The 21,231-nt window shown below is 32.0% G+C and overlaps 2 protein-coding genes across 4 annotated transcripts; both read right to left on the minus strand.

Moving 5' to 3' along the window:
• Positions 1-9,360: 9,360 nt before the first annotated feature.
• LOC142525595 (DNA replication complex GINS protein PSF2) lies at positions 9,361-12,937 on the minus strand. The gene is made up of 8 exons (XM_075629917.1): positions 12,802-12,937; positions 12,634-12,708; positions 12,428-12,542; positions 11,324-11,420; positions 11,218-11,248; positions 11,042-11,137; positions 10,233-10,385; positions 9,361-9,695 (listed from the first exon to the last, which is right to left on the minus strand). Exons 1-8 carry the CDS (start codon positions 12,847-12,849, stop codon positions 9,675-9,677), a joined length of 636 nt encoding a protein of 211 aa, XP_075486032.1. The 5' UTR covers positions 12,850-12,937; the 3' UTR covers positions 9,361-9,674.
• An 871-nt stretch (positions 12,938-13,808) lies between these two features.
• LOC142524108 (receptor-like cytoplasmic kinase 176) lies at positions 13,809-17,673 on the minus strand. Of its 3 annotated transcripts, XM_075627864.1 has the most exons (7): positions 17,340-17,670; positions 16,335-16,651; positions 15,593-15,728; positions 15,347-15,489; positions 15,143-15,266; positions 14,622-14,664; positions 14,330-14,530 (listed from the first exon to the last, which is right to left on the minus strand). In XM_075627864.1, the coding sequence occupies exons 1-6, from the start codon at positions 17,389-17,391 to the stop codon at positions 14,657-14,659; spliced, it is 780 nt and encodes a 259-aa protein (XP_075483979.1). In that variant the 5' UTR covers positions 17,392-17,670; the 3' UTR covers positions 14,330-14,530; positions 14,622-14,656. The 3 variants fall into 3 exon arrangements, with proteins under 3 accessions (XP_075483977.1, XP_075483979.1, XP_075483978.1); XM_075627862.1 differs by lacking the exon at positions 14,622-14,664 and having other exon boundaries at positions 13,809-14,530; positions 17,340-17,673; XM_075627863.1 differs by lacking the exons at positions 14,330-14,530; positions 14,622-14,664 and adding an exon at positions 14,673-15,044 and having other exon boundaries at positions 17,340-17,671.
• Positions 17,674-21,231: the final 3,558 nt, after the last annotated feature.

The raw sequence follows: 21,231 nt of genomic DNA on the forward strand, positions 1-21,231 counted from the left end.
TTTTTAATGTTTCAACTGTAAGAGAAAGATATATATATATATATATAAATACGTTAATTACGTGAAAGAATGGAAAATCGAAAATATTGTGTGATTCTAATAAGAATAATTATGAGTAACTCAATATTATATCTATTTGAGATACATTTTAATCATCTCGTAATTAACCGAAAGAAATAACCACTTGGAGGCCAAAAATATCTTTTCACAATTGAAAAAAAAAGGGAAATTCATAAATTTGGTCGTCAAATTTTAGTCTTAATATGTTATTTTTAGATTTTTTTTCAGTTTTAATATTTTTTTTATTTAGAGTGACTGATACGGTACTGTATTTGTCAGCGTCATGTGGCGCCACATCGATGCTACATCATATGACCACATCACCGACGCATGGGAAAAAATACTGAATTCAGAACTAAAAAACTGAGATAACGGACTAAGAACGAAATTTGATAACATAAATGATCAAAAGTTCTAATAAATAAATATACATGACCAAAACTATAATTTTCCTTGAAAAATATTAGCCACGATCAATACTTTTACCTATACGTAGATAGATGTAGTTGAAACGAATGAAGAGTTCTACGAAGATTAAAGAATTTCAATCTCAAAAGCATAAATTAATTTTTTTTGAAATTCATAACATAATAATTTTTCAATCCACAATAAAATTCCAAATAAACAAATGGGATCAAACGTTTCTAAAGAAAAGGGTTAATTCGAAGCTATAAAGTAATATATATATATATATATATATATATAAATCACGATCAAAATAAGCATTAAAAAACTGAAGAAAACTCGCTGAAAATGACCTTATTCTCCAATGGAGTCAGGTTCAAATCAACCCACAAAATTCTCCTACCATTATTTGTATTCGGCGACAAGGGAGTAGGCAAAGGTTGTATGATTTGTTCATCATTATTGGCTACTCTGTGTCTCCTCATATGCCCTCCAAGTGCTTGCCCTATCGCGAATTCGACACCGCATATGGAGCATTCATGTGATCTTGGCTTCTGATCGGGATGGTATCCAGTCGCTGCGAGTCTCGGCTTCTTGTGGCTGGCACGGTGGCCGCCTAGTGCCTGGAACGACGTGAATCGCCGGCTACACGTCTTGCACTCGAACACTCGCTTTAATGTCGCTCCTCCACCACCGGTACTATAACCAGATAATAATAGAAGGCAATCAGCCATGCTTTTTGCATGATCATCATCCATCAAAATTTGTTGTGATCTGCTGCTCCTCTTCATTATGAGATTTTGGTTGCTGAGTTTTTTGTTTTTCAAACTTTTAATTGTTGGTTTTCATGACATATGACTATTTATAATAGATGAAATGATGAATATCCAATCAATATAATTTATGAGATGCTTGATAAAATATATACATGACAACAAAATTTAATAATATAATATCTAAATATTGTACTTCGCATTCATATATTATAAATAAAACTTTGAACAAATATTATTTGAATACAATAATGAAATATAGAACTTGATTATTATTATTTTTTTTTTTTTGCAAAGATTTTTAAATACTACAATTAAATGTAGCACATGATCTACAAGGGCATTGGTTTGGGCAGCTAGACATTTTGACTTGATTTAATTTTTGGGAATTAAGGAAATCAAATAAATTTGCCTATCTCTAATATTGCTAATCACCACTTTTTTTAAGCACACTGTATATAAAATGTTTGTTATTCTTTAATTATTATATATTATTATAACAATTGAATTGTTATAATAATAATTAAATTGTTATAATAATATGATTAGCTAGTATTTCATTTAAATTGGTTTAGAAAATGGAAATGTCAAAATTATATATATATATATATATATATATATATCTTGACTAAATATTATTGCAAAAATGAAATCTAGAAGTTGTTTCAAAATAATAATAATATTATATATATATATATATATATATATATATTGACTAAATATTATTGCAAAAATGAAATCTAGAAGTTGTTTAAAAATAATAATATCTGAGTCAAGGGTGGCGAGCTCACGGGGATCGGAGTGTGGATTAATGTATGATGTTCTAGAATTTTAATGAGACAAATTTATTGAGTATGAACATGCAAATTTTACTAACTCGGCAGTCTAAATAATTATTACAATAAAAAAGAAGATTTAATGAAACAACGTACGTAAGCGATGAAGTCAGTCAGATCTCTCGGGTCACAAGCAAGCGAGTCATTGAGCTCAAAATACGTACATACATGCGTTTCATACGGAAGAATATTTTTTTGTTCACACCCCAAACTAGGGAAATTATTATTATTATTATTATTATTATTAATTATTATTATTATTATTATTATTATTATTTTTAAGTTAATTGTGAAGTAGAAAATCAATTATCTTGTCATACAATATATATATATATATATATATATATATATATATATATATATATATATATATATTAGGTCTCTTGTGAGACGGTCGCGCGAATCTTTATCTGTGAGACGGGTCAAGTCTACTGATATTCACAATAAAAAGTAATACTCTTAGCATAAAAAGCAATACTTTTCCATGGATAACCTAAATAAGTGTTATGTCTCACAAAATACGACCCGTGAGACCGTCTCACACAAGTTTTTACGATTATATATATATATATATATATGTCTCCTAACTCCGAAAATGAAAAGGTTTACCTAACAAATTTTGGTCATCAAATATAATATACATACATCGTGCATGAATCCTCGCGTAATTAAATGAAGCTCTATGATATCATAAAATCACTTCATAGAGTCATGAAAACCAGCATAATTTTGTTTAATATGAAAATAGTGATTGTTTACTCAGGGAGAAAAAAAACAAATGTGATTTTATATATGTAAAAAAAAAAACCAATATAACAATATTTTTGGATTATTGATATAGATGAATCCCGACACTTTTTATGAGAAAAGTACAAATTTGGTCTTGTATATTTGTCTTCTACAATTTTGGTCATCCATGTTATCAAAGTTCAATCTTATGTAAGTTATCTTTGTTTTTTCTATAATTTTAGTCATCTTTCTGACGTGAAACTCATGTGATTCCAATGTGACGAACATGAAACTGATATATGAATGTCATAGCAATACATTTGTAGAACAAGACTAAATTTTTCAAAATGAAAATATACAATACTAAAATTTTAATAACATAAATAATCAAAATCATAAAAGCCAAATATACAAACCAAAAAATCAAAATGGTCTTCGATTTTTTTTTTTTTTTTAACATAAAAAACATGGTCTTCGATTATTAAAGTCATAAATACAAATCAAAATTGTGATTTTTCGGTCTTCGATTATTAAAGTCGTAAACTAATCCGGTATTGTTTTACTCGAGTACTCTTGACCCGTAGCGTATATACATATACATATATATATATATACATATATATATATATATATTTGCTATTTGATACATTGCATCCACGTGTCAAGAAAATGGCGTCCATTAGGGATCATTTTTCTTTTTCTTTTTTCCCACAATTTGTAATCATTTTAATTATTTGTATTTGTTATTTTGAAGTTTCATTTTTTTTTATTGTGGTGACTTTGATGTTTAGCTAACATTATGTTTATATGTATAGAATAAGTGTCGCGTAAGACACTCCCATATAAATGATAATAATAAAAAATAAAAATAAAAACTTAAAATTGCAAACACAAATAACCAAATCGGCAAAAAAAAAAATTGAAAGATATTGGATTGTGAATCAATTTTAGCAAATAATAGACCAAAATCGCATATTGATATACATACACACATATATATATATGATAAAAAAATTTGCATATATATAATTAATATTAATATTAATTATTTTTTATTTTAATAATTTTAGTGAATTTTACATTTAAATTCTATTTAAATTAATTATGTTATTTATTGAGTTCATTTTAATAATTTTCTTGGACTTTAATTTAAATTTTAAATTGAATTAATTACGTTATTTATTGTACTATTTCACTATGAATTATTAAAAATAATTATAATGTAATTAAATTTAAAAAAATCTTCAAAAAATTATATATATATATATATATGAAAGACCTATAATAAATAAAATAAATTGAATGATTAATTTTTTAAATTTCTCTCAGTGATTCTATTTTATTTAAGTCTCCCCATAATTATATATTATAAAATAATACTTAATTATAATACCATGACAATTTATTTGCAATCGTAGACTTATTCCCATGCACATATATAATGACAATAATATTGACAAAATGATAATCAAACATTAACTAAACAAATTCAATAAACAATTAATTTGAACGAAAAAATATAATATATTTTGAGCTCATTCACTTCAGTTATTTTTCTTCAATAAATTGACTTCGTTAATAAAAACATTTCTGTATGTGTTTATGAATATGATTATCTTATATAACATTGTTTGTATTTTTATTGTTCAAATTTAGACAAATAGTGGTCGTTGTCAATTGTTGTTGAATTATATAAATATGTGCACATTTAACTGAAAGAATGTAAATAGAATAATTGGTGCAAATATTTATTTAACCAATATGAGAATTAATTGGTTTATAATGAAATGATTATAAGTTAATTATGAGAATATATTCATTAAGTTTTTTTTAGGAGAGTATATGCATTGAGTTTTTTATTTTTGATTATTTGCTACTGTTAATATAAATGTGAGTGAAGTGAATTGATTTGTAATGATTTAGATAATATTAAATTTACATTCGTATGTACACTTTTCATTGTATTGTATGTGATTACTATTAAATTTATGTTATTTATTTGTTTTATATTTGTTATTATTAAATTTATATTTTTATGTTATTTATTTGTTTTATATTTGTTATTATTAAATTTATATTTTCATTTCATTATAATATAACTATTGTTTTTGAAAAATTAAATATATTAATAATTATTTTAACTTTAGTTATAAAATAGTGAAAATACCAAATCTACATATATGAAAGACTCTTTAAGAATATATATTCAAAATTTTAATATCATAGAATACATATGGAAATTGTATTTTTTTATTAACTTTATTTTTCTAACAAAATTTATTCTTAGGTTAATGAATCAATGATCATTGTGTCAAATTAAATGCTAATATTAATCACAATTTAAACTATATAACCATTAATTCTCCGTTTAATTTCTTTGAAACTTACAAAGACTCTACCTTATTGCAATTGTTCTTTGGAATATCTGTAAATTGCTAAAGACTTAAGATTGAAAATTTTGATATATTTTGAAATTGTATTTGGGATCATAGTTTTGACATCTAGTTTCTCTCAAAAAATTGAACATGGGTAAGTGCAAAAAGAAGATAAAACAGTTCATTTAATTTACTTGTTTGATTGTTGTTTTTTTTACTTTTCAAGTGTTATGTCATCTATTTTTTTCTTCATTGTACTTACTATTATCTCTAGGATATATTAGTGAGATGTTGTAACGATAGTAGATGATTGAGGTCAAACTATAAATTCGAATTGACATATGATGTATTATATATATATATATTCTGCATCTCATTTCATCTTCATCTAAATTGTTTTTTTTTAACTTTACTTAATGTATAATGTATTAATTAATAAACATTTTTTGAGTTTTGTTCCAATCTATATTGTTTCATATGTGTTTTGTTTATTATCATTTACTAATAATACAAGTTTTTTAGATTGAATTTTTAACTTTTTATGTATATATTTTAATTCATATTATATATAATTAGATGCACTTTCTGTTAGGTGAGGGATGGGGTTCACACATTAAATAAAATAATAATTAAAACTTCTTTTCCCACATATCCCACATCGTTATCATTGCAAAACTGAACGAACTAATCAATTATAAATAGAGCTCAATTCATTCAGTTATTGTATCACAAAATCAAAAGCTTTTCAGATTTGATAAAAAGAGAGTACATAGAAAAAAAGAGTGTATTTTTTTATTGAGTGCGGGAATTCTCTTGTGTGTGTTAGAAAAATTATTTACTCGGTATACTCGGGTTTGGGAGTGAGAAATATTGAATGTATTGGTGTATACAGTTGTTGTAATATTTCTTCTAGTTATAAAAGTTGCAGTGCTCCGTGGACGTAGCCTATATTGGGTGAACCACGTAAATCTTTGTGTTCTTGTTGGTTATTTTATTCCACAAGTTTTTTGGGTACTATATTATCATCTAGATCGGCATCGCTTCGGTATAATTTCCCAACAACTGGTATCAGAGCCTTGTTGTGAAAATTCTTAAGAATTCTGAGTATGTTCTGTGGTTGCAGCTTTGTCTGATATTCCACATCAGAAAATTTTTTTAGATTTTTTGCTAAGGCTAGCGAAGCGATGGCCGGAGATGATGGATCGGGACCGGGAATCAGCAAGTTCGACGGAACAGATTTTTCGTTCTGGCGGTTACATATTAGATATTATCTGTATAGTAAGAAGTTGCATCAACCTCTATCAGGAAAGAAGCCAGAAAAGATGGAGGATGATGACTGGAAGCTTCTTGACCGACAAGTGTTAGGTGTAATACGATTGACCCTAACGAATAACGTGACACATAACGTGGCGGAGTCAAAAACAACGGAGGAGATGATGTCCATTTTGTCAGACATGTACGAAAAGCCATCGGCAAATAATAAAGTACATCTCATGAAGAAGTTATTTAACTTGAAGATGAGAGAAGATCGGTGGCTAAACACATCAATGAATTCAACACGATTGTCAGCTAACATCAGTTGAAATTAAATTTGATGATGAGATTCGGGCACTTATTCTTTTGGCGTCTTTACCAGACAATTGGGAACCAATGCGGATGACGGTTAGCAACTCTGTTGGAAAAAGAAAGCTACAATTCAATGATGTCAGAGATCAAATTCTTGCTGAAGAAGTTCGCAGGATGGATTCGGGTGAAGGAACATCATCGAGATCTGCTCTAAATCTCGAGAACAAAGGAAGGGGCAGGAGTGGCGAAAAGAGTTTTAACCAATGGCATGGTAGATCCAAGTCAAGAAATGAAAAAGACAATAACACATTTGAAAAGAATGTGAAGTGTTAGAGCTGTGGTGAGACTGGTCACTTGAAAAAGAATTACAAATCAACAAAGAAAGACGCTAATGTTTTTACTGATGAGGTACATGATGCTCTATTACTATCCATGAAATGCCCGGTTGATTCTTGGGTTATGGACTCGGGAGCTTCGTTTCATACCACTAGTAATCGTGATGTATTCGATAATTACATTGCGGGAGATTACGGAAAAGTTTTCCTGGCTGATGGAAAACCTTTGGAAATAATTGGTATGGGTGATATCCGGATGAAGATGACAAATGGATCTGTCTGGAAAATCAACAAAGTAAGGTATGTACCAAAGTTGACACACAATCTGATTTCAGTGGGACAGCTTGACGACGAAGGTCATAAGGTGACCTTTGGTGATGGTTCTTGAAAAGTGAAAAAGGGAGCCATGATTGTTGCTCGAGGAAAGAAAACTGAAACACTTTATATGACTTCCAGTTTGAGAAATAAATTAGCGGATGTGGATGCTGAAGCTAATTCAAGTATATGACATATTAGGCTTGGGGATACGAGTGAGAAGAGAATGAAAATGCTTGTTTCAAATGGTAAGCTACCGGAATTAAAGATCATTGAACACAAGCTGTGTGAAGCTGTATTTTTTGGAAATCAGAAAAAGGTGAGCTTTTCAAAAGAGGTTAGAGAACGGAAATCGACGGATTTGGAGCTGGTACATACTGATGTATGTGGATCATCTCATGTGACATTCCTTGGAGATCACTCAAGATATTATGGCACTACTGTTGACGATTCGAACAGGAAATTTTGGGTTTATTTTGTGAAAAATAAATCGGATGTTTATGAGACATTTAAACAGTGGGAGTTAGCCATAGAAGATATGATGGATTCACTGTCATCCAATCACATGTGAGAGTTGTCAGAACTTCCTGAAGGTAAAAAGGTTTTACATAGCAAGTGGGAGTACCGGTTAGAACATGACAGTAGCAAGCAGTACAAAGAAACACTTGTTGTAAAAGGTGAAAAAGAAGTCATTGGTTACACTGCTATTTTCTCTTTGGTGGTAAAGTTAATTACTCTCAGGACTGTACTTGGATTGATGATAAAAGAAGATTTACATCTGGAATAGTTAGATGTAAAGACGACGTTTCTTTATGGTAAGCTAGATGAAGAAATGAATCAATCATAGGGATTTGAACTACGAGGGAAAGAGAAAATGGTGTGCAAACTTCAGAAGAGCTTGTATGGTCTCAAACAAGCTCGAAGACAGTGGTACAAGAAGTTTGTTGGTGTAATGAATAATGACGGTTTTCTGAGGTATCAGGCTGATCACTGTTGTTATGTGAAGCTTGATGGTTCTTATATCATACTACTGATATATGTAGATGATATGTTGATAGCAGAAGCTTGTCTGGAGGAGATTGATAAACTCGAGAAAGAGTTATCAAAGGAATTTGCTTTGAAGGATTTGGATGCTGCAAAACAAATCCTTGGAATAGGGATCCTTATAGATCGGGTGAATGGAGTCTTGAAGCTTGAGAAAATTCTTGGAAGCAAAAATCCAGCTGATATGCTCACGAAGGCTGTTATCATTGAAAAACTGAAGTTGTGTTTGACTTCAGTTGGTCTCCTGGACTAACAAATGAGGTATGAGCTGCTGCACTGATGGCGTGAAGACATGATTGGAATCAAGTATTCAAGTGGGAGCATTGTTAGATGAGGGGTGGGGTCCACACATTAAATAAAATAATAATTAAAACTTCTTTTCCCACATATCCCACATCGTTATGATTACAAAACTGAACAAATTAATCAATTATAAGTAGAGATCAATTCCTTCAGTTATTGTATCCCAAAATCAAAAGCTTTTCAGCTTTGATAAAAAAAGAGTGCATAGAAAAAAGAGTGTATTTTTTTCTTGAGTGCGGGAATTCTCTTGTGTGAGTTAGAGAAATTATTTTCTCAGTATACTCGGATTTGGGAGTGAGAAATATTGAGTGTATTGGTGTATACACTTGTTGTAATATTTCTTCCAGTTATAAAAGTTGCAGTGCTCCGTGGACGTAACCTATATTGGGTGAACCACGTAAATCTTTGTGTTCTTGTTGGTTATTTTATTCCGCAAGTTTATTGGGTACTATATTATCATCTTGATCGGCATCGCTTCGGTACAATTTCCCAACACGTTCCTCGTGCAAGTATAAAAGATATACTAAGCAAAATGATAAAATGGTTTGTTCGATGCGTCAAATACTTTATAAAGGATTCTTATTATATATCAGCACCAATCTTTAAATTAATAAGCTTTTGTCAACACTCTCACTTATGTCAACTATTATCGTATTTCACAACCAGAACTCAAAAGTTGCTTCTTTAATGTAACATCAGAATCTAATTTCTAAGCAAATTTGAGCTGCAAGCTGAATATGATTGTGTAACAATATACTTGAACATGGTACAAATGAAATGATAACATCAAAATGTCATCAGTTAGGTACTCTCACTGAAATGTTCACAGGAAAATAAATCAAGTAAAGAAGCACTTTACTGGTAGCACGAAGAACTCAGTCGATGCTGGTCCATACACGGTTGCAAAGATTTTCGCATCATCTCCAGATCTACTCATCTGTCTTTTAGTTGCCGCTGAATATTAAAAGAAGCGAGGTGTTTGAATTAATAATATCACGGCTTACAAAAATTTAAACACAACAAAGCACCTATGAATTTGTGACCAAAGGTTGCGCATGGATTGATAGATTTGATTTGGGATTTCAGGAATAAATTTCAAATGTCACCAATTTTGAGTGTATCTGAAATCTATCGCAATTAATATTGAAATTATTTATCTTGATATTAAATTGATTTAAAATTCATTTGAATTTTGACAATCCAAACAATTCAACAAATTTGAAATCGTAAATTTGAATCCATCATTTTAAATACATCAATCCAAGCAACGGAATTACACTTTGAAAACAATGAAGAGAAGCAAAAGATCTACAGTATAGAAATTTGACAACAAAATATAACTTTTGGTTTAGTGATTAATTGAGTCAATTTTCATCCAAAATAAGATAAGACAAATGTCCATATAAAAAATTTAAAATGATTCATTTTGTAGAATGGAAAAATTGCAAGTTCTGAGTTGGGAGAGACGAAAAGCACAAGAGGAGAACTTACTCTGGGCCCACGATTGGTTGTTTGGGGCTGTCTATTGGATATGTGGTCTGTTTCTTGTATCATCTCAGAACTGCTAAGCTTATGAAAAGTCTCAAGAGCTTTTGTAACAAAGGGGCGAACTATATTTGCTTCCATAGCAGATAAATTTTTAAGCTGCAAAATTTCAAGGTTCACAGTCAGGAAGGAAAGCATAAAATTACATTAAACCATAATATCTCCACGTGATATAACACCCCAGTCCCTTGCCATCTTTACAAAATTGATTAGGAAATTGAAATTCATGTTTCCAATCACAATTCATCTCATGTAAAAAAAGAGCAAGGACAAAGAAGCAGATTGCATGTATAAATGAGGTTACCACCTAACTACCACCTCTAAGCAAAAGGCTCGCCGAATCTTCACAAGGTAAGGAAATTGGCTTGAATTGAGAAACAAAGTTCCCATATGAAGTGAGTATGCTCAATATAGACAAGGGAACAGCTAGCAAAAGCAACAATTTTCTTCTCGTGGTATATAGCAATCAATGGTTAAAAATCCAATCAAAATACAGAAAAATGCTAATGCAGGAAAAAAGCTACAAACTAAATTTCTTGTGGAAACTCAACCACATTCATTTCTGACACAAGGTTGTTTTAGTGGTCTTCTCCAAGGACAATTTATACACCATGATAAAATTTTCAACTGCAAAATTTATCTGAAAAAATAAATTTCCCCCAGGCATCATCAACTTCCATATCAGAAGTAAATCTGCATTGCCCCATATTCCAAGCAGTTGAGCAGTAATAAAAGTATTATCACACAGTTCATACCCTTAGTGCATATGTACGTTCCTTCGAAATTATTTCCAAGCCAGTCCCAATTTTGTGAAACCGAACGTCCTTAATGTCCTCAATAAGAGACCTAACCTACATATACATTGAACTCCAGTTTACAGAAAATATTACCAACAAATGGAAGGTATGAACAACCGGTCAACTTTACTTACCATATACACGTCAGGAATATCTTCCCGAGCACTGTATTCAAGAAAAAACATGACAAAAATAGCCATAAACATATACTAGAAATGCTTTAAAAGACAATCTACTTACTGATCAAAAAGAAGCCTTGATATTTCTACATAATGAAATGGTAAAGGCTGAAACTTCTCAGAATCTCGCTCTGCTTCCAGCACTTGTGTCAACTTTTCTAATGAAAAAGGGATAACGTAATATTAAATCTACTCCTGCAACTTCACCTTAGTCCTTAGATATTTAGAAAAATTAAACCCGAAAAGAAAACTTTACTGTGAATCAATATACCAAAGAACAATTAAACACAAAATGCCTATTAACAGAAAAGAAATGTCTGCACCTAAATCATAATTCGAAGTTGGAATAGAATTTACACAGAACATTGACAGCGTTCCCTTGAGAAGCTTTGAAAGCAAAAGGAGTTATTAGAACTTGCATTAGTTCCTCGGTGCTATGTTTGATTCCAATGTAATATCAAAAAAGATGGAAACAGTGCATCAATGTCTAATGCAAGGTAACTTGTATGCCTTTCCAAATTGAAAAGGTACATTTACATATTTTGTGCTTCCACTATCATGGGTCATCACATATTTCTCATAGCTCATGTTGGCCCACACAAAGATCTGTTCTCCCAAGTCAAACTGGTTCCTTTTGTTGCTGTCTTATATTCTAGGAGATTTTGACTAACATCACATACAAGTGGTAGTTTAAATACAAAATTCCACAATCGCAGGTGATTGGGATATGTTGCGGTGCGCCGGTGTCATATACTGATGGTTTGATTAGACTGTTTTGACGTTATAGCTTTTAATGGAGATACGTGTTCTCCACAATTTCCAAGCTCATTAGAACAGAAGGTCTACTTATTTTGGTTTTGAATGCATTAATGCCTCAGTTTTTCTAGTTTCCCTGAAATGTTAAACACGCAGACTGCACAGAACTAAGTAAATATAAAGTATCCCAACCATGCATAGTGCATACACGGAAAGAAATATTTAGTATCCCATACAAATGGTTAAGCAGCAAGTAAAATCATAAGAAAATGAGGATTGCATCATGTACATATTTACAGAAGGGGGAAAAGGTGCAATCAAGTTTGTAAAGAAAAATTAAAAGATGAAGTAAAATTGCCATTTAGACAAATTCCACAAAAATAGTTTACTATCAGATGCTGCAACTCACCTACAGACATCCATTCAGGAGTCCGAATTGTGCACTTGCCTCTCTTCCTCAAGGACACGGCAAGCCAAAGCGGAACTTCAGTTGGTATTTGCGGTCTAAAAGGACCAAAATCCCCCTATCAATGGCCAGGGGAAAAAGTGTAAAGACTGGATCACGAGCAAAAATGAAACTTTTTTATGCGAATTCACTAATGTAATCATACATACAGAGATGAAATTAAGTGGTTCCATCCTCATATTAGGCACAATCTCTATCATTTCATCCTCCGCAAGAAATTCCATCTGCGGACTCGTATAATTACCGAAAAAAATTCAAAATTGATGCATCAACCACAAAAAAATCCAGCAAAAAAACGTGAGAGAAACAGAGTATACCTCTGCCGCCGAGAAGGCGGAAGCATGGGACCCCGATACGCCGGCCATTTTCCTTGATCTGAACAGATTTAGTGGTCAGTTTGGAAGTAGAACTGCAGGTAGTGTGTGAGTTGACAGCCGTAGGCGGGAATGTGTACTTGATTCGCCTAAAATATAACCAATTTTAACATAAATGTAAAATAATCATTATCTTTCTTTTCTTTACTTTTTTTTAAATAAAATAATCATTTATATACACATACAAATAAAACAAAAAACTCATATCAAACGGTCCTACGGTCAATTTTATGAGACGGATATTTTAGTTGGGTCACATATTAAAAAATATTATTTTTTATGTCAAAAATATTGATTTTTACAATAAATATGAGTATGGTTGACTCGTGTAACAAATAAAGATCTGTGAGACCATCTCACAAGAAAACTACTCAAAATAAAATTAGTATTTTCATATCAACATTGGTTAAAATTAAATAAAAAATTTCTTCATAATAAATGTTCAGTATTGTTTCCTTTATATTTTTTATTTTAAATTTTAAAAAGTTATTTTTTATAATTTGATTAAAATCATAAATATTTTTTATAACTCAGCCGATCTCATATATAAATATTAGTTAGATATCAAATGGATACAACACACCACGAATAAGACAAAAACTTTTAAAAAAACACCACTTAACTCATGCAACCCACAAAAACAAAAGGACAAAGGCCAAAACAAGTGGAAAAAAGATTAAATGAGAAGAACCCTTGTGGAAAGTTGGAAGAAGAATTGCTTTATGGTTTTACCATTTTCTTTCGCTCTCGCTCGTATGATAGAATTACATATGACGTAAGAACGATATATCAGTGTATATGTATATAATAATAATAATTTATACAGATGTTTTTTTAGAGTTTGAGCTAAACGTTAGATGAAACAAAAATATATATAATGAACTAATACCACATCTTTCGCATGCAACGAATTCATTGATTTAAATTTATCTGGTTGCGGGTAATGAAAATTTATTCAACATATAACTTATCTTTCAATTTCATACAATTCAAAAGCTTTTCCATACAAGTGTGATGAATTTCCCGGCTGCTCTCCTGTGAATAGGAGTCATACTCTAGAATTCTTCCAATGAAACAATTTCCAGTGTCATTCATTACAACAAAGAATGACAGACTGTACAGTACACTCAAAGTGATGGTGCAACCAAATAAAACTCCCAAAAACATGATGGGTTTCATTCAAATCACCGTTTTGCACTTCTCTTAATAACCTTTTAAACTTATAAATACAGATGAATTTGCCTCCACTTCTTCCCAATTCAAGCAATGGGCGAGGCCGAAGGCCTCGGATAAGAAGCAGCCTTTCTACTACTATCTTTAGTACTCGTTCTGCGTTGCTTCTCAGTTTCTTCGTTCCTTACGATTCCGGTGTCTTGAAGTTGTTCCAACACGTGTACTACTTCGACCATTTTCGGCCTGTACTTCGGTTCTGTAGCCAAGCATTTGATAGCAAGAGTTGTAGCCTTCAACGCCACGCTTTGTGTGTATTGACCTTGTATACGGGCGTCCATAACTTGGAGTACTCTTCTTTTGCTAGCAAGATAAGGTTTTGCCCATTCGATAAGATTGTGTTCTCCATGGGGTCGGTTCTTGTCTAGCACACGTCGACCAGTTAACATCTCAAGTAGGACGACCCCAAAACTGTATACGTCACTTCTTGCTGTTAAATGACCTTCAAAGAAGAAAGGAACAACATATCAGGCAAGAAAGTGGAAAGAATTGTATTTTTACAATCGCATGGATCATTCTAACTCTGAGCAGACCTCTTCAAATTTGGAAAATTGGAATTCGTGGGAGGTCAAGTTCCTGAATGTAGAAAACAGAAGCGATAAGAGGGGCGGGGGAAGGGGGCATCTAGAGATTATGATGGTGATTAGTAAGCAAGTTCAAGAATAAAAAAATTTGTCCGCGACGTCTGGTGGCTGCTCTTAGAACAGGCATCTGCATTGATTGCCTGATTTTGGGACTACAAGATTTGTTATTTCGTTGCCAACAGCCATATCTTGCCTTAATGTTAATGTACGCCAAACGCTCAGGTAAGGATATTGATGACGAGTAAATTTCAAGAAGTATTAATGAAGCAAATCTATCAAAATTCCAAGAGAAATGAGATGCCTTACGGCTAAAGGACCCACGTTTTGAAATGATCTTCCTACCGAATGAATACATTTAAGTTTCACATGTTTCTGCACTTGGATTGAATATTTTGTGAGTATTCAGATTATGTAATATAATCTTGACTACATGATTATATATGTTTGGGTAATTTAAGGTAATTAATTACCTGTGGCCATATACTCTGGAGCTGCATAGCCATAAGTGCCCATCACTCTTGTAGATACATGGCTTTTACCATCTTTAGGCCCATCCTTGGCCAACCCGAAATCAGAAAGTTTCGCGTTGTAGTTCTATACATCCAAAAGAAAGAAGCATAAAACCGGGAAAATCTGACTTTTTTATAAAAGTGCTGAATTGTTAATCCATGTACCGTATCAAGCAAGATATTTGAGGTTTTGAAATCTCGATATATAACTTTGGCTTCAGGGCTGTGAAGATATGCAAGACCTTTTGCGGCACCAAGAGCCACCTTCATGCGGACATTCCAAGATAATGGCTGGAAGTGAGATGTCCCTATTGAAATTCATTCAACGATTATAAGTTATCGTGACAAATAAAACTCTATCTGCATAATATGGCTAACTGTTTACATGAGATCAACAAAATGTCAACATACTCCTGAAAAGATGATTTTCCAAGCTGCCACGAGGCATAAACTCGTAAACCAAAAGTCTGTGCTCCTCCTCTAAACAATAACCGATCAATTTCACTAGATGAGGATGGTATAGCTGCCCCAGATAATTGATTTCAGTCTGCATTCAAATAGGGATAAACATCAGCATTCACTTTATTTTTATCATAACAAAAGTATGGAATGCAAAAGGTAGCATGAAACACGACTACAATTGATAGTGAGAATGGAGCGATTATTGATACATCAAAAGTTATAGCCGGTGGTGTGGTGCAACTCAAATATTTTGAATAGTATAATAACCCAAAAGCTGCATTTCATTTGCTGTGCTAAATAAGTGAGCTACTTCACAATAGAAACAATTGTTGCTCTCAAACAACTTGCCTTACAACAATTGCTCAAATTTCCAACTCATGTGACTCGAGCAAGCCATTTTTGCTCGCATACCAATTGTAAGACCAACAATTGACGGTTGTACTGGTTTGTTACACGCATGATCACCACTATCTGTACAACCGAGCACGCATGCAATAATTTCATAAGTTAAGGTTTTACTACAATGATATGTTCGGTTTTATATGTTATAACAGTCACGCGCTATTCACATTCCTTGTACAGTATTTCAATGCAACACTGTGGTGTTCTTCAACATGATTTAGCCTACTGGCTTAGTATAGCCGTCCAATACAACATGGAAACGTTAAACTTGCAAAGTCATCATACTCACCAACCATTCCTTGTGACCTTGGAGACCCTCTTGATTCAATCTCTTCGCGGCAATAACCATTCCAGTCCCGGGCTTCGCAGCTTTAAATGTACTTTCGTCGATCCACCCTTTGAAGACACATCCAAAACCACCTTCTCCTAAAACACTGTCAGGCCGGAAGTTTCTTGTGGCAATTCTGAGGTCGTTAAAGCTGAAAGTCTTCAGTTTCGATGATTCCAAGATTTCATTCTCGCTCCGAGGGGTCAAAGGAACGGAGAAAGACGAACGTCTGCTGCTTGTGTCTCTCCCATCAATGCCTACATACCTTGAACTTGGTCCTGTGATAACAGTACCCAAAACTCCACCGGATTAATAAAGTTCAGTTTTTTAACATCTTGGTGAGGCAAAGACATGCCATTTATAAATAGAATTCAAGATCTAATGGCCAAAAAAAAGTGAAGTAGAAAGGGAAATTTTAGCATATACTTTCGGATTCCTTTTCAAGATTGCATCTAGGAAAATTAGCTCACACGCACGCGCTCGCACACAAAATGAGAGTATTATCTTTATCATGATATTTAATCCTGAATTTGGATTATGTTGAAAATAGACAGCAAATTAGACACAAAAAATAGACCAAATCTGTAAGAAAAGCATAGCTACATACTTGTACTCTCAGGGGGGGAAATGAAACGATCATAAAGAAACACGATGCTATTATACTTCAATTCACCATGCAAACACAGAGGAGAGCTCCATCTCCAAAGAAACTTGGAAGCCAAAACAGACCATTAAAATCTACAAATTTAATGCTTTTAACAAAAAGCTTTAGTCTGGCCCCAAAAAAACATTCGTCCCAACCTCAAGTTTAGGTTCTTAGTTTCTCCAACCCAATCTGAACTTGACCCCAAAAGAAACTCAAACAAACACAAAATCACCACTATACTATAATTTCCAAAGATTCAATATTTATCAAGAAAAACAAAATTGAGGTAACACAAGCTTTGAAAAACAGAACCCACTAACCATCTCTCCGAGGACTATCAGCCCTTATTCGAACGCTGCAGCAAGAACCCATTAATCAAACACCCCCAGAACTCCTTTTTGAGCTGCCCCTTTAATCTTTCCTCACAAAAACAATAACGGGTCAAAGACAAAAGGGACTGAAAATTCACTTTAGCAACATTTGTATCACACCACACCCAAAAAACGCAAGCGAAATTAGGCCAAAAGGTCAATCTCGAAGGTGTAAACACGAGTGCACTATAAATATAATTGACATATATCCGTGAAAAAAAAATGTTGAATTCTTTTACGTGTGCTAGGTTGGCATCACGAGAAGCTAGAGCTACAATATTTTATTTCACAGATATAATAATCTCTGGAAAGGCCAAAAGGGTTGACTTTTCGTATAGACCTAAACAACTTGCTTCAGATACAGACACGAGAATTATAGATACATAAATGTTCTGTATGTATGTATTTAACGTGTGGGGTTGGGGGCTGGGGTGTAGTAAATGAAGGGGAAAGGAAGAGTCTATCTTCTTTTGTCACAAAAAGTCTGCATTTTTCGGGTTGCATGTATTTTCAGCCATTGGTTGAGTATTAGAGCTGGTCAACTGGTTTGAATGCTATCCTGTTTGATTTGACCCTTTTTCAGTTAGCTTTGAAATCTTTTAAGAGAAATTGGAATTTTTAATTCAAATGTGTTGTTTTAATCAGCTGTTCAAACTTCTACAAAATCGAAAAAATCGAAAATCTAAATCGCAAAAATAGAATATTGAATCGAACTGAAAACGAATTTTATAATTCGAATATAAATGTTAAAACCGAAATTTATTTGATTTGATTTCGGATTATACATGTCCAAACCGAATCGATCGAATTAACCGAAATTTCATTAAATTATTAATTTTATTTTTATTATCTTTCTTTTGAGATTATATTAGTAATGATGAATTATTTTGAATAATATTTAATTTTTTTTTAAGTATTGAATAATATTTAGTTGATTGTTGTTTATGTGATTTATTTGAACTTTATATTTAAATGTTTTACTAAGAAATCATGTAAGAAAGACAACATATTATATTTTACAATATATTTATCCTATTAATTTAAATAATTGTATCAAAAACAAAATAACTGACCGAAATAACCGAACCATTTCGGTAGAAAACCGAAACAAACCGAAAAAAAATGATTTGGATATCGGATTATATATTTGTAATACCGAAAATCGAAAAAACCGAAATAAAAAAATCGAAAACCGAACAGAACCGACCGATTAACACCCTTAAAATATAATTAGTGAAATTTGTTAACTAAAAAGTATATATACGAGATGTTTTAATTGTCTTAAAATTATATTTAAGAAAAAATATTTATCAATACATATGAGATTAATATTTATTTAGTGTGAAATAAACACAAATATGTTGAAATTTATAGGTGAATACCCTTATTTTTAACTTGAAATTTGTGATGGTCACATATCTAAATTTTGGGTGTCCAATTTATTAGCATTGTAGATTGAGGTCCAACTATCAAATTCCAATATTCTCGTTGAGGGATCCCGCTACACCCGATTTGGCTGTCTCTGTAATCGATCATGTCTCCAAGTTCGAATCTCATAAAAGCTTTTTATACTCGAATTTGTTTAGGTTTATTTGATACGTGGTTTGCAGACTATTGTATATATCTCGGATTTATTAGATCCACTCATGATAGTAATCACAGCGAGTTCTTTGTCGTTAAAATGAAAAAATGAAATATAGATTAGATTTTGGTACGGGGTTCGAACGTAAATTTCAATATGAATTGAGTTAGCTCGATTAAAGTCTAATAAGACAGACAAAAAGATAGAAAAATATGTTACAGAGGATAATATTTTTCCTAGAAAAATAATAGTGATGATAATTTATTTCCTAGTGCTTGTTATAATTATGAAAATAATTTATAATTCCCATCTTGCAATTAAAAAGCATACCATTTTTTTTAGAATAAGGAAACTTTTATCGATCAGAATAATTCATGTTGTAACAAAGAACAAAGAACACATTCTTGAAATATTTCTTGATCCAGCTAAATGCTTCTCTAAAATTCACTGCCTCGGCCATTACCGATTGGGAGTGATCGGCAAGCGGTCCGCAAATGCCCTTCACAATGCCGCCATTAGAGTTACGGAATACACATTCGTAGCGCGCCCTCTTTGAGTTTTGAAAAACTGCAGCGTCAACGTTACACTTTATCCGATCGCATCGTCTTGTACAAGATTATTTTATGCTACACTTGGAGTATCTCTCCTCCTATGATATGATCAAATGTTAGCGTTTAGATCTTTTTCGAAATATATCTCAACTTTCATAAAAATATGTGAGACTTGCATGATCTAATGGTATTTGAATAGGGAGATTATAAACACTTCCGGTATAATACTGACTAACAAGCTTTGTAAAAGCAATTAATAAATCACAATTTAATGTTTGATCCATAATCAAAGTACATAAAATTTGGTTGTGATTAATTACTGAGGACAAGAAGGCAAATCTATATCCACGCAATAAATAATCGAGAAATTCCATAAAAAAATGAGAGAATGTGGTGTTTAGTTGTTGTATTGTTTAAAATATTTGAATTATATTTTTTCCATGCAATAAAATTCCCTGATTTATTGTATACTATATTTTCAAATTTAAATAAATAAATAAATATATATATATAAATTTCAATTATATAAAGACTTACTTACTTGCTAAACAATTAAATTAAGCACTAATTAAACATATATATTTGTGAAGAATGTAATGTAGTACAACCTGGAACAAAGTCATTTCACGTTTATCATCATCTATATTTTTTGATAAAATATATGATACTCGGTCCAATAACGCAAATCTAAAAAATATATATGCAAACTATTTACAAAAGTAACAATATAATAATTTAAAAATAAAAAATGGCAATGTATCCAAAAAGAGAGAAAATATATCGTCGTCATCAAACGCCTAACTACCAAACAAAGCACAAAGGAAAAAAAACACATCTAAAAGTTAAAATTTGCGACTCTTGAAACTCGTGATAGGAGTGCTTTATTGTGTTTTATTTATTTATTTTTTTTACCTTTTTTGACAAAAAGAAATATTAAATAACGTTAGGCAGGCGTTGATTTATGAACAAGTTAAAGACCAAAAAAAAAAACATCAAATATGTGCTTATAATTTATTTATCGGATTAAGATATATATTTTCACTTTGTTTGGTACTTAATTGACTTTTGATATCATATATTCAATGTCATGATAATATGCTAATTTAAGACAACATTTGACTCTTACACTCTGTTTGGTAGGTGGGATTCATTAGGACTGTGTTCTTTTTTCCATGTTCGTCCTTCGTTCGGTGTATTTTTTAACAAACCCATCTAATACCATATCCAATGGAGTAGGCTGTACTAGATAGGTTTAAATAGACCCACGCCTGACCCCAATATTAATAATCCTTGTCTCTATCAAGCCTGCATTTTCCTAAAGTACCCTCAATGAAGCCCGACATTAAATCTTCCTCCATCTTAACAACAAAGTACGAAGAGAGGCCATGGCGTAGGTTTTCCTTCTGTGCTGCGAACGCTGCAGAAATCAGGTAAACAATCTTAAAACGACTTGTTCCATAAGATTTATTTTCGTAAGCCGTTGTCGAGATTCAGTTTTCGTAGGCTAAAGTTTGCTGTTGTCACCTGCGAAAGATTGAGGTTTGTGAGGAGGCCAACGCAGTGTCGGTAAATGACATTTCTTTACTTACCCTTCTTCCTGATATATGAAATTTGTTCAATTTTTTTGGGTTGCCATCGTTGAATTCAATTTTTTTTCTTCCTGTGTGTCAGTGTGTGTAGTGTATTTCTTTCCAGCAACACTTCTTGA

This window comes from Primulina tabacum, chromosome 14, assembly GCF_025594145.1.
Source record: "Primulina tabacum isolate GXHZ01 chromosome 14, ASM2559414v2, whole genome shotgun sequence".
NCBI classification, from domain to species: domain Eukaryota; kingdom Viridiplantae; phylum Streptophyta; class Magnoliopsida; order Lamiales; family Gesneriaceae; genus Primulina; species Primulina tabacum.